This window comes from Lathamus discolor, chromosome 8 (genome assembly GCF_037157495.1).
Source record: "Lathamus discolor isolate bLatDis1 chromosome 8, bLatDis1.hap1, whole genome shotgun sequence".
In the NCBI taxonomy this organism is placed as follows: domain Eukaryota; kingdom Metazoa; phylum Chordata; class Aves; order Psittaciformes; family Psittacidae; genus Lathamus; species Lathamus discolor.
In genome coordinates, this window is record NC_088891.1 from 3,423,097 (window position 1) to 3,436,393 (window position 13,297).

The 13,297-nt window shown below is 44.3% G+C and overlaps 1 protein-coding gene across 1 annotated transcript; it reads right to left on the minus strand.

The window, feature by feature from the left end:
* Positions 1 to 3,817: 3,817 nt before the first annotated feature.
* MTFMT (mitochondrial methionyl-tRNA formyltransferase) lies at positions 3,818 to 9,354 on the minus strand. The gene is made up of 9 exons (XM_065688688.1): positions 9,200 to 9,354; positions 8,564 to 8,776; positions 8,032 to 8,154; positions 7,125 to 7,227; positions 6,479 to 6,554; positions 5,834 to 5,925; positions 5,203 to 5,284; positions 4,592 to 4,674; positions 3,818 to 4,293 (listed from the first exon to the last, which is right to left on the minus strand). Exons 1-9 carry the CDS (start codon positions 9,322 to 9,324, stop codon positions 4,093 to 4,095), a joined length of 1,098 nt encoding a protein of 365 aa, XP_065544760.1. The 5' UTR covers positions 9,325 to 9,354; the 3' UTR covers positions 3,818 to 4,092.
* Between the last annotated feature and the right edge of the window lie 3,943 nt (positions 9,355 to 13,297).

The window sequence follows — 13,297 nt, forward strand, 5'->3', positions numbered from 1 at the left end:
TCGGCCTTACCCTTTGGACCACCAACCTTGAAACAGGCTGAAGCAGGAGACCTGGCTCCTAAACGTCGGCAGGTTTGCGGCTAATGGCAAAGCATCATCCATTAAGGTCATTCAGTTTCCAACCCTCGGATAAATCTGGTGACCTATCCCTCCTCCTGCTTTTAAGAAAGGGAAAAAATTGCTTCCCAGAAGCTATCAGGCTGTCAGGAGTTAGGATAAACAAAAGGACTAGACTCAACCTTCAAATTATCCAGGAATTTTGCAATCAACGATTTAAAAGCCTCCAGTACTCCTGTGATGAATCACTTACACTTTGAGTTTATTTGCAATTTATTCAGCAGATATCAGAAATAAAAAGGTTTCCTAGGAAGCAGGGGGAGCAGTGAGGTTTCAGATCATGAAACAGATGCATCTAACAGCGAGTCGCCAGCATCCTAAGAAATATCACTCCAACATTTATTTGAAATCCAAGATGAAATCACCCCTATCCAACACCAGAACCCTTCTGGTGCCCAAAGGTTTTGCAGTTCTACAAGTAATTCGGCTTCAGCGATCTTAAACTGAGCCGTAGTGGATGCTGGTCTATGAATACCTCTGCTACTTTCCCTGTCATGGCAAAAGGAGAACTGCTTTATTTTGGTAGTATCACTTTCCAATTGCTAAGGCGGCTGTACTTGACCTCAGCAGTGGTACTGGGGATTAAATCACCATGTCTATGTTCTAGAGTCAACCCTGACATGCTATTCCACACCTCATCAGTGAATGCCCCATTTTGGTTTTGCCTGTTCTGCAAAAATAATCAGATTTTCATTACTTACTGAGTTAAATCCCTACAGAGCTAGGTGAGAGCAAAGTTTCCAAAGAGACATTTTGGCTAACAGCTGCCCGGGGAACTCCAATTCCCTTTAAAGCTTCTTTACCAGGCCAAAAATAGCATGCCAAAGTTTTCCTCTATAAAAAAATAAATTAATCCGACCCTTTTTTCCTCCACAAAACAACTGGGGTGAAGCTGTGCATATTCAGAGCTAGGACATGAACTGTTCAGCAAGAACTGTTTAATCTTCTCTAACTTCTTGCACAGAAAGCAATTCTAAGAAGCCTTAAAGGAAACTGTACAGATCAAAAGATTAAGTTACAAGTATAGGTATCCTGGCTAAAATATGGTTTAGACATTACTTGGTATTAAACAACTAACTGAAGACATTCTGTACCGGATTTTCTCAATGTTCTGTCCAGCTGACCTTGGTTTTCCCCTAAACGAGATGCAGCGAGCACCATCTACAGGGTTTTCTGAGCACATCCCACCTCAAACTCCACCAAAGACACAGGGAAACTCTCCCCTGTTACTTTATGCTTTAGTTAGAACTGAAATTAGCATCTGCCAGCAATGACTAACAGCAACAGATCTCACACGAGGCACAAGGTAAAACTGGCAGCAAGAGTGTACAAATCGCCCTACAGGTTCTCTCTGATGCTAATATCTAACGCAGACACTGCTGGATGGAAGCTCATATTCCAACTAGGAGCATTAATAACAGCCAGCAGTAATGCTACTTTGCTCCATGTTGTTTTGGAGTTGCAAAGGGTAGACACAAAGCTCTTTGCTATCACCTTTACGATAGCAGAGCAGGTTCAAATAAGCAAGGAGTTAAAGAACTGTCAAAAGAATTTTCCTCAAGTCATTCTTAGGAACTAAAAGGTTAACAGTTTGCTCATCTGAAAACTTTTAACCTTAAATTGCCGGAATTTTCAATACTGTATTTTTTCCTGTGGGGTCACATCTCACTGACCATCTTACTCTGGTCATAACAAACCAGAATTCATTTTCCAGTGCCTGGGGACCTGGACATCAGAAAAGTCGGTCCACCCATGCTAACAGATAATTACAATACTTCTCCTAAGTACAAAATTCTTTACCATTTGTGCTTAAATTGTCTATATTTTTTATATATATATTTTTATATATATACATAATATATAAATAGTGGTGTGGGTGGGTTGTGGGGTTTTTTGTACACTCATTTTTCTGCTAATTCAACTTCTGACACAACCTATGCCCAAAGACAGACCTCTACCATGCAGCTAATTAGCGTCAAAATCCTACGGGGAAGAGAGTGTACAGAAAATGTTCTTACCCTCTGCAAACACTGACTATTTGAATCCCAGTGATGCCTACGAGTGCTCTTTAAAATAACTGGTGAAAAATTCCCAGAAGCTTCAGTGGGTAAAACACAAGGCAAGCAGCCATACAGCTGAGCCAGTGGTGTACAGAACCCAGAAAACCCCCAAGTCCATCATACACACACAAAACCCACCCACCCACCATCCCTTCCATCGGCATAAGGTGGTAACTAACCTTTCATTTGAACAGAGTAAAGGCAAAATGACTTCACACCTTTTATATGCAAGTGGTAGCTGGGAGCAAACCACACAAATACATCATTTGCTTGGAAACTAACTTGCCAGGTTTATAACTTCTGCAGCACAAGCTCCATCCTTGAGTGTGCAGAGACAAATGGAATTCTCCACAGGAGCCCAACTTCCACCCTGCTGTTGTTTCCATGTTTTGACTCTGATTCATAGGCTTGGATTTCTTGGAGGATCGTGTGTTCTGGAAGACCTGTCAGAGGCAGATTAATTGTTGGACCAATGGCAATTAGAAAAAATACTGCAGCATCTGCTTTCACAGATGCTTCTTCAGAAACATTTTAATCCATGTAATGAAGCACATTTTTATGGAGCTTTTGCTTACTTCTACCCAGTGAGTCACACTCCAGCACATCAAATTCCCATGAATTCAACACCTAACTTGAGCTTTCAGTTTCAGATATGCCTAGGTTTAAGCCATTACCCCTTGTCCTGTCTATACAGGCCCTTGTCAAAAGCCCCTCTCCAGGTTTCCTGTAGCCCCTTTAGGCACTGGAGCTGCTCTAAGGTCTCCCCTTAAGGAGCCTTTTCCTTTCCAGGCTGGACCAGCCCAGCTCTCTCAAGCCTGTCTCCAGAGCAGAGCTGCTCCAGCCCTTGCACCATCTCCATGGCCTCCGCTGGACTCACTCAGCTCCAAATCCTTCTTATGTCTGGGGTCCCAGAGCTGGATGCTCCCAAGTCTGAACAGCTCCAAAAAAAAGCTTTTACTCCAGTAATATTCAGAAAAAGAATAAGTGAGCAAACAACAATAAAGCAGCTCCAGGACATGGCCAGTCTTTGTTCTGCTGTTATCCTCACAGTGCTACATTACTTCTAACAGTCATCAGTTCAGGGGTTCTTCACATGAAATGCTCCTTCTTATACATGCCATTACCCAAAGGCAGGTCGAAGAAAAGCTTGGCTTAGATTAACAACTCTTCAGATAAACACCTCTCCTATCAAAGTATGACAGTAGAACATAAACCTTCATGGATGGATGGCACACAAATATTAACTTGGATGTATTTTCTAGGATATGAAAAAGAGGAGAAGGAAGAGATGGCAAATGATACAATTAAGTAGGAAACATAAGTAATCAATCAGAAAAGCTGAATATACCAAAGAAAATGATCTACTGAGAAGGTAAATTGTAAGTTTTTAGAAACAGAATGAAAAAGATTAAAACAAGAAAACTACACAGACAGTAAAAAATTCTCTGGATGTTCCCAATTAAGGCTTAAGTTACTCATCTCAATACAAGGATACCAAGGCAAGAAAATCAAACTAGATAATCTAAGAATCCCATTAAGCACTGAACTGAATTCCAGAGCAGCACAGGATTTTAGCATTGCCAGATCGAAGTAACTATGCACAACTTACACCTGAAGAAAGCCCTCAAAGAGAAACTGAAAACCTTGTATAAAAATAAATTTATTGCTCAACAGCAGAAACAGGGATTTATTCACTAACTTCAACACTCACAGAGACTCTCTTTCTTTATGGAGGAAACAGAAAAAAGTATCTATCTTCAGGAGCCCACAACGAAAACATGCAGATGACAGCAAGATCAAACACTCTGGGAGGAAAACTTGAAAGTTCATCTAAGCTGAATGTTATATGTGGGCACTGAAATATTTTATATTACTATTAACTTACAGACATCATCTCCCACATTTTGAAATACATCTATTGTTTTATATTCTGTGACAACATTTCCCTCTCTTTCAGAGTCTTTTTTGCCGTGCTAAGTTTGAGTGTTTGAAATCTGCATTCCTGATGAACTGCTCTTGACTTCTGCTGGAACCAAGAGTGCATATATCCATTGTAGAAGTCAACTGCTGTAAGCTTCTTCTTTAATACGACTGCTTTGATTCCAACCCAGCCTTCCTAAAAGTAAAAACAAACAAATGGCAGCAAGCTTCTTCCATGGTTTTAAATTCTCTTTAGCTCTCCCCAGGATGACTTGCAGCACACATTGTATTTAATGTCATCGTGTTTACAAGTCAAATTCTTGCCTGTTAGTGGAAATTAGAAGTTCTCCAAGATACCAAATAAGACAACCCATGCTAATCTAAACTAGCTCAGTGAGTAACAATGGATAATTAAGACAAAAATTGTGTAACACACAAATACTAAAAACTTCGTCCTTAGGGCAGTGAACATAAAACAAATGGGAAGAACCTACCTTGCAACGAGCTATCAGCATTTGGGATGCTTTATGGTATAGAAGTGAACCAGGAGCAGCTCCACAGTCATTTAATGTTTGTTCTAAAAGCAAAGGAAGATTGACTCGCATTTTTATAGCGCCAAGTACAAAAAAGTTTGAAACACTTGTGTCTCTTTGAAGCACAATAACCATCTTGAGTCACTGCTTTGCTCAAAAATATTTTTGAGCAAATTATACCCAAATGAACAGGGGAGAACCAGAACAGTCATTCTGGCACTGCTCCCTATCTGATCCAGAAACAGCCCTTGTGAGAGATCCCCAGACAATGCTGTTATAAGAGGCTCCCCTAACTAATTAGAGGATTAAAATCCTCCAAATCTCAGGATTCACAAGGCTATACCTGCTGCTCACCCAGTATCACAGAAAAAGAATGTCATTAAAACCCATTTTATGCTCATCTTTGGGCACAGAAACTTACTGCACTCTGAGCATACATGGGACTGAATTCGCTCTACTGGAGTTTCAGAAAGCAGTACTCAAGGCTATTGCTTAGCACAACTGCATATGATCTCCAACTCAATGTTTGAAAAGAGAGGAAAATGTAACTTAATTAATTTCAAACTAAATACCAGCAAAACCAGGGATGTCATCCACTTCCACAAAATCCAGAAGTTTAACCGTAGCTCCCTTCCACAGTGTCTGCAAAGGAAACTGGAAACAGAAGCAGATGACACACTGAGAATACTTTCACAACTTCCAGGCAACTGTCTAGTCTTTTAATTATGCAAGATACCTGTGACACTAGGGGAAAAATTTAGGTCTATGTCCAGATAAGAGACTTTCCTTATATCCAGTTCTTCTTGTTCTCCCTCATCTCGCTGACAAGCAAATCGTTAGCATATGCAGTAATCAGTAATGCATCCAGCTACAACAATTGTTTACCAAGGCTGTTTGCGTTGTTTACTGTCATGCAAAGATGTCATGAAAGCGTTCTGGAACCCTCTCAAATGCATCAGTAGAAATCTCAGAGCTAAGGAATCAACACAAAACTCTGGGCTGATTTCACACTTGGAATCAAGTCTATGAAAATTCTCCTCTATACTAATTCTAATGCTAAACTATGCTGGGATTTTAGAACATATGAGGGGTTTAAAAGGCTAAAATAACTGAACTTCAGCTTAGTCATTAGTTAAAATACCTACATCAAACTCACATATGCTAGATGACAAAGAGGGTTAAAAAAAAATTCTACTGTCTTACCATGCTTCCTATTGCACGATGCAGTTGAATTACTTGTGCAGCTGTTTGCTCTTCCCATCTTACACAGCTCTTCGCTATAGATATTTTAGGAGCTAGAGAAAAAATAATAGAAGACTTTGTATTTTGTTTTGCATCTTTTTGCAAACGAACAGCTGTACCATTTTATCCTGTTTTAAACCCAACTTCACCCTGACCAATGGTAGGTTTACCTCTAGCCATAAGTACCTTAACCAACAGCTGGAGAAAAGATTCCCTAAAAATGTCCTTTTGATTATTTATACTTTATTCTCAGTTGTCCTCTTATTTACACATTGTAATGCAAACTGGTAACATATATTTAGAAGCACAGCTTAACACTTTTGTCTGTGTTATAACTATCAAGAATAAACTCAGATTTTGTAACATCACTCAGGATTTTGATATTGTAATGGACAACTGGAATAAAAACATTAACACAGGAAATCTGAAGAAGAAATCTCAAGCTTTTTTCCCTCTGTACTTGTTTAAGCCAGAGAAGGCAATGGAAAGACCATAGTGAGAAAGGTATCTAAATAAAACATAACCCAGCACTGAAAAAAGAAACTTTGTCTTCCAGCTGATAAAAGACAAAATGAACAAGTTGCATTAAATATGATTTGTACCTACCAAATGTTACACCTTCTTTTGGTTGTTCTTTTTTATTTTTCAAACTTTCAGGCAGGTTTCTCAGAACTGATATCAGCTGTAAAATCAGATTTTGTACAGAGTATTAGCAAAGCTGAGAACAGTATACTTATGCATAGTACTTCATTTTTCATCAGTGGAACTTTCATGTGAGCTTTCAGACAATTGGATCGGTTTATTCAGAAGGCTTGTATCATGCACACAAACACTAAAGGCATCCTTCCCACTGAATAACAATTAACCCCTCCCCACTCCGAGTATTATTTTATGGATGATCTCCTCTCTGATCTTAAATCCAGAACAGGACAAAATCTGGGATTACTGAGACAGAAAAAGCAGATATTCACTTAAATGAAAGACAAAACTGCACCATTTCCATACAAAGTCATGGAGTTCTTCACAGAACAGAGGCATACCAGCAGGCACAGGATGAACACTGATAGTGTATCACACACCATACAGCCTTTCTCTCAGCAGGGCAAAGTGCTCACAAACACCAAGTTTCAGATCACTCTCCTCTTAACAGCTGCAGTCAACTCAGAGCAAGATTAAGATGAATGACTTTTATACATGTTAAAAGCAAGGCGCAAATGAGAACTGACACTAGTTTGAGCTTGCATGACTTTACCATGTTTGCACCCATCTTTGATAATACCACTTCCAGCTCCTTTGCAGTGCAGCGGGGAGGAACAGCAAACTCTTCTTGCTTAATAATTGGACCTACATCAAACCTGTGAGGCAAAAACCATACAAGCTTACTGGAGAGGAAGCTATAACTCAACCAGCAGTTCAAAACTCTATGTTCAATATGTTAACTCAGTTACTAAGTACCCTTCCCCCCCCCCCAAAACTTTGTTTGTCACACATTATCAAATGTGTTTAGTTCACAAAACAACCCAGGGAAAAGAGTATCAGATATATCTTGGCAAGCAAGATTCACCTCAGCAAGCTGAGTTTGATATGAACACACGATTTACAGTTCAGAAGCAGAACATCTCAGAAGAAACAACCTGAAGTATTCAGAAGAAACTAGTTTCAAGCTTTCCTGAGATCTATTATGAGACAGGCATCTAAGAAAGAAAAGTTAACTGTGATAACATGTTTTCACAAGCCTTTTAAACCAGATTTTATACTGAAACTAAACCATGTAATCACTCTCTCATCCCAAGACAGGGAACTGCTTGTCCTGTGTTTTACTTACAGAGTGTAACAGGTGACTCACAGCTCTGGAAACCAGATCGTTCCCATCACATCATACCAAGCCTATCCATCTAACTGTGTGACTGATTGCTCTCACTCTGCTGCCTGTAACAGTGCTAGAGTCTGGAGTGCAGATTACACACTCACCGAAATACTGTATCTATGTCAAGTCTCACACAGTCAGATGAAAGTTTAAGTGTTTCAACTTCTAACATTAAACACACACATAAGAAAAAAAAACAGTGATTACCGAATGATTTAAATGGTGATTCAAGTGGTGATGATTTGAAGTCCTAAGAAGCAACAGAAGCTTTTGAGAAGCACATCTAACCTACCTTTTTGGTCTTATTTCCATAATTGTCACCCCAGTCACTTTATCACCATGAAGCACAGTGTGGATTATGGGTGCAGGACCTCGCCATCGAGGGAGGCAGCTGGGATGGACATTGAGCACGCCACTGAAATGAAATGTTTTAAGTTAGAATAGGAACAGTACCTGAAGCACATGTAAATGGGTGTGGGACGTTTACTACACTGAAAATGCTTGAAGAATTATGTGCTCAGACCTTTTGAAGTGCTACTGGTTTAAAGATACACTTAAAGGAAAATTCACACTATATAACCTTCAGTTTCTTAATGAATGCAGAAAGAGAGACGAAAGGAATAGAAGTAAACGTATTACACAGAACATTTGCATAGGGCTCCATCAACATGTTAAAGAACAGTGCACCTGACAACGACAGAAGTAGGGCTCAAGCTAAGCAGATGAACCCAGGGAAGAAGCTGACCTCATCTGCTACAAACCACAGGTGCCGACTCAAAACCTAACTAACGGAGCAGCAACAGCTGTCCTGTCAACTCACGTACTATGGGAACTGCAGAATAAGGTCCTCGCTCAGAAGACGCCCAAATGATGCCACCACACCCACATCAAACTGCCCCGCAGGGCCGGTGTGGGGCCACTCATGCACAGGCAGCTGGAGCTCCCGGGCGCAGCTCCTCACAGGCAGGTCCCCGGGCAGGCGCGAGGGCAGGGTCACCACCTCCAGCCGGGACACGAGCGAGTCCTCGCTGGGCTCCCTGGGGAGGACAAGGCACTGAAGGGCTCACGCAGGCAGAGCAAGGGAGAGGCAAACGCTGGGTCACCTCTGCCGCTCGCTGTGGCCTCCTCAGGATCTCCTCCAACCCCTACCCCCTACTTGGTCCCCAGACCCCCTTCACTGCCCCCAAGCCCCTCACCACCCGTGGTTTCCTCCTTCCAACCCAAAACCCACGCACCCCTGCCCCCCTTGTGATCCCCTCCACCAACCCACTCACGACACCAACGCCGCTGTCCCAACCTAAGGCCGCTTTCCTTCCTCTCCCCCACCAACCGCTGCCCAAACCACGACCCCTGCCTCACGCCGACCCCAGCCCATCCCCCGGATCCCGTATCTCCCAACCCTCGGCGCCCAGCCCTCCCTCACCAGCCCCGGCCGCCCTCACGCACGCCCCGAGCGGTACCTGGCGGCCTGCAGGGCCCGCAGCGCGGTGACGGCGAAGCGGTCGGTGCCGAAGAACAGCACCCGCCATGGCGGCGCCGCCGCCTTCACCCCCTCCCGCCAGGCGCGCAGCAGCCGGCCCCGCATAGCGGCGCTTCCGGCGCAGGACGATGACGCACGCAGGCGTGCGGAGCCCGCCTCGGGGCGGGACGGAACCGCCCTCCTCAGGCTGAGGCGGCGGCGCCATCTTGGTGCGGGCAGTGCTTCGGAGCAGGGTGGTGCGTTACTCGGTTCGCAGCCAGAGCTCGGTTTCCAGCCCTGGTTTCTGTCTCTCCGCACTGTCGGCGCTGTCCGGGAGAGCGTTCCCCGCGGCGGTGGACCCGCAACCTTGTCCTTCCTGACCGTGAATTGGCCGCCTCAGTGCGGAGATAAGGGCAGGCGGGGGTGTTGACACCGCAGGCACTGAGGCTCTGCTGGCTCCCACTCAGGCTGCTCATTTGTGTGTCCGCCTCTTTACTGCTTTGTTTTAACAGTGATTATAACTTCAAGAATGTTTTCTTGTAAACGGTGGGGTCAGAATAACCACTTAAAGGAACTGCCTTCTCCCATAACATAAGTATAAAAGTATTTTATCACTCTAAGAACATTCTTCCCACCCATGGGAAGATGGCTTGTGTCGCTTTCCCTTTCATGTAAATTACATGCACAAATGCCCTACGCATCTGAATCTCTCTGTATCCTATGGCCTTTGACAGTGGGAATTTGTAAAACGTGGAATGCGAGAAATCTGGGAACAGTTTCAGGGGACACGTGAGTTACTTGGGAACTGGATGACAACTGGAGTCAGGCCGATACAGGAGGGAAATCCCACCCAGGAAAGGGACGTTAACCCTGTTCAGAATGTGAACTGTGCCATTCATTCCCTTCTGCGTGTGTTTTGCTCATCATTAGGGGTTTCTCCTCTCACATATAGAAGGTGCCTCTGCTTCCAGTGGCAGAAAGAAAGGAGAGATGAGAAAGTGCTGTTGCAGGTAACAAAAACCGAGTCAGGATATCCTAAATGAGGTGCCTGTTCTGCACCCTGAGAAACAGAGGATACACTAGCAAAACCTGGGGTATTTCCTAGCCGAGTATCAGGATGTAAAAATCAATTGCTCCGGAAAACTTGGTTCTCTGTGACTTGGGGAACCCCGTGGAGATCCTCAGTTTAATCATGTGCAGGACACCGCTCAGTTCCAGACAGCACATCTTGCATAGATGAAAGGGTATGGTCAAATGTAAGCAAGAGGGTAGCCAGGGTGAAGGGAAGGCTTCTGCTTGAGAAGAAACTGAAGCAACCAGCGCAGTTCATGTGGGAAAGCAGAGACGGGAGAAGGGCAGGCAGTGTCTTATCACAAACACTACGGAGCTGGTAAACAAGGAACAATTAGTCATTGCACAATCGCGGAGTGCTTACAGGCACTTACGGGCATCAGGCCCTGAAAGAGAAAGCAGTGTTCCGCACAGTGTGTAATTTGACTGCTGCTTTTAGATCCTGAGAAGATTTAGAATCATAGAAGAGTTCGGGTTGGAAAGGACATTAAGATCATCCAGTTCCAACCCCCCCTACCATGGGCAGGGACACCCCACACTAACCCATCCCACACAAGGCTTCATCCAACCTGGCCTTGAACACCGCCAGGGATGGAGCACTCACAACCTCCCTGGGCAACCCATTCCAGTGCCTCACCACCCTAACAGGAAAGAATTTCCTCCTTAGATCCAATCTAAACTTCCCGTTTAAGTTTGAACCCGTTACCCCTTGTCCTGTCACTACAGTCCCTGACGAAGAGTCCCTCCCCAGCATCCCTATAGGCCCCCTTCAGGTACTGGAAGGCTGCTATGAGGTCCCCACGCAGCCTTCTCTTCTCCAGGCTGAACAGCCCCAGCTTTCTCAGCCTGTCTTTGTATGGGAGGTGCTCCAGTCCCCTGATCATCCTTGTGGCCCTCCTCTGGGCTTGTTCCAGCAGTTCCGTGTCCTTTGTATGTTGAGGACCTGCTATCTCATTGAGCACTTAATATCTCAGATGCTGCAAGATACCTGTGGTTTCCCAAAGCAGACACCGCAGTTGCTGGTTGAGTTGGAAGGACACCTCCTGTGTGGTGCTGGTGAATACCAGGTCCCTGAGGTCTTGGGTGAAGCCAGCACATCAGAAGGGCCAGGGATGTATCATCCATGTTTGTATGGCCCAAACACCATCCAAAAGCTGGGAATTTGAACCCGGCATCCAGCTGCTGCTTCCTGTCAATTTCCAGGTATCAGATCCTGGCCTGGGAGGTACTGAACATATCAGTGGCACATGAGCACCAAGTGTGGAGCTTCTGCTGCTCACCAGGGGACTGAAGCCCTGGAGAAGGATTCCCAGTTCTGGCAGCATTAAAGGAAATACCGAAACTCTGTGCTGAGTTTTTGCCAGACTTACACATGAAATAATTAATGTTGTATTTATGAAGTGGACTTAAATTCACTCCAGTGTATTTGCTCCCAAGTAATTAATGCTCTGATGGGACTGTTCAAACAGATGACAGCCGTTATTTGGCATTGTGCCTTGGACACATGAATTTTTGCCTGAAGATTTATTTCAGTGTAATTTTTTCAGCAGAATGAAAGCAGCAGTCTGATTCACAAAAGAAAACCATAAAGCTCACAAATCTTGCTTCCCTGCTGCGTTTGAACTCTGCTTTTGTACTTGGAGAGAAAAAAATTCCCCACAACCCTGCATGTTTAGTTATTCTGTAACCAGGCATTTCAGGTCAAAGACACAGAAGGGATCAAAAGAGATAAGCAAAACTAAAATGCCAAGGTCAGAGAAGTGCTTCCTAAGCGTAGTGAAGACAAATCCAAGGAGGAAGCAGAACACCAATCAACGTCCTATCGCCACTTTGCTTCCTAGCCAAAGGCACTGAAAGTGTCTCCAAGGAGTAAAAAGATAACTCCCATGAAAGAGTGCCAGCGTTGTCAAGGGAAATAACGAAATAAAACACTCACAGCCATTACTGAAGAGATTGTCCTCAGTGTGTTCGTGCTCCTCTGGAGAAGGAGAGGATTACTGGGTGCAAGGCACAACTCTAGTTGGTAGGAAACTGGGTTTATTTAGTGGTTTCCCACACGGCGCCCTCTTCTGCAAACAGCCCAAAGGCAGGACGGGACCCAAAGAGCCACTGCGGAGCTGCAAGGTGCCTGATGTCCCAGGGGCTGCAGGCACTCTGTCACCTCTGGTTAGGTTTCTCCACCTGGTTTCAGAGGCTTCAGTTTAGGGCAGTGTGCGTTACATCAACTGTATGTAACCCATACAGTTACATACATGTCCAGCTTCCACACAGCAGCTGGAGAAACTTTTCATTTTTCTTTTTTAAATATAGGTACATAAATCAAGCCATGTAGGAAACTGGGATTGAAAAGGGACCTTTTAGGGTTTTGCAGTCACCCTCCTCCTCTTACAGTCACCTCTTCACCATGTGCAGCATCTCCATCCCTTTACTCAGAGACTGCACTGCAGGGGCAAGGCATTTTCTTTACATCCTTCACAAAGGCAGTGAGCCAGAGGGTTTGGGTTTGTAGCTTGAGAGACCGTCACTGTACCCCATCCCTGGCACTCAGTCACAAGGACACTTAGAGAAGCATTCCCTGAAGTGATGGCACTTTTTAAATGATCCAACTTGAAATGAGGAGGAAGGACAGCCCGATTTACAGCATGGTGTGATGTCCCGGCTTGACCTGCCTCCCCCAGCAGAGAAGAGCTCTTGTTTCCTGAAGGATGCATTGCGGAGTGTGAGCTCCCATCCCATCGCTGCCAAGCTGACACTGAACAGTAAAACATCTCTCTCTGGGGAGTGTGTGTGTCTGCTGAGTGAAACTTCACAGGAGCAGCCAGAGGAAGCTCTGAATTAGATGTGAGGTGGAATTCAAAGGATTAATCACCCTGGAACATGGCTTCGGTGCCAAAGACGTTTTATTTCAAGCTGTAAAATACCAAGAACTTGACAAACATAAGGATACTGTGCCCATCTCCGGTTAGCCTTAGCTAATCAGTGCTAGCTGTGTGCTCCAAGCCTGTCACTGAGAGGTATCTAGCTTGCT

Coding starts and splice junctions, on each gene's coding strand:
- MTFMT (XM_065688688.1), bottom strand. CDS start 9,324: ATGCGGGGCCGGCTGCTGCGCGCCTGGCGGGAGGGGGTGAAGGCGGCG. Junction 8,155..8,563: donor CTTATTCTGCAGTTCCCATA/GTACGTGAGTTG, acceptor ATTTCATTTCAG/TGGCGTGCTCAATGTCCATC. Junction 6,555..7,124: donor CAAAGATGGGTGCAAACATG/GTAAAGTCATGC, acceptor CTGATTTTACAG/CTGATATCAGTTCTGAGAAA.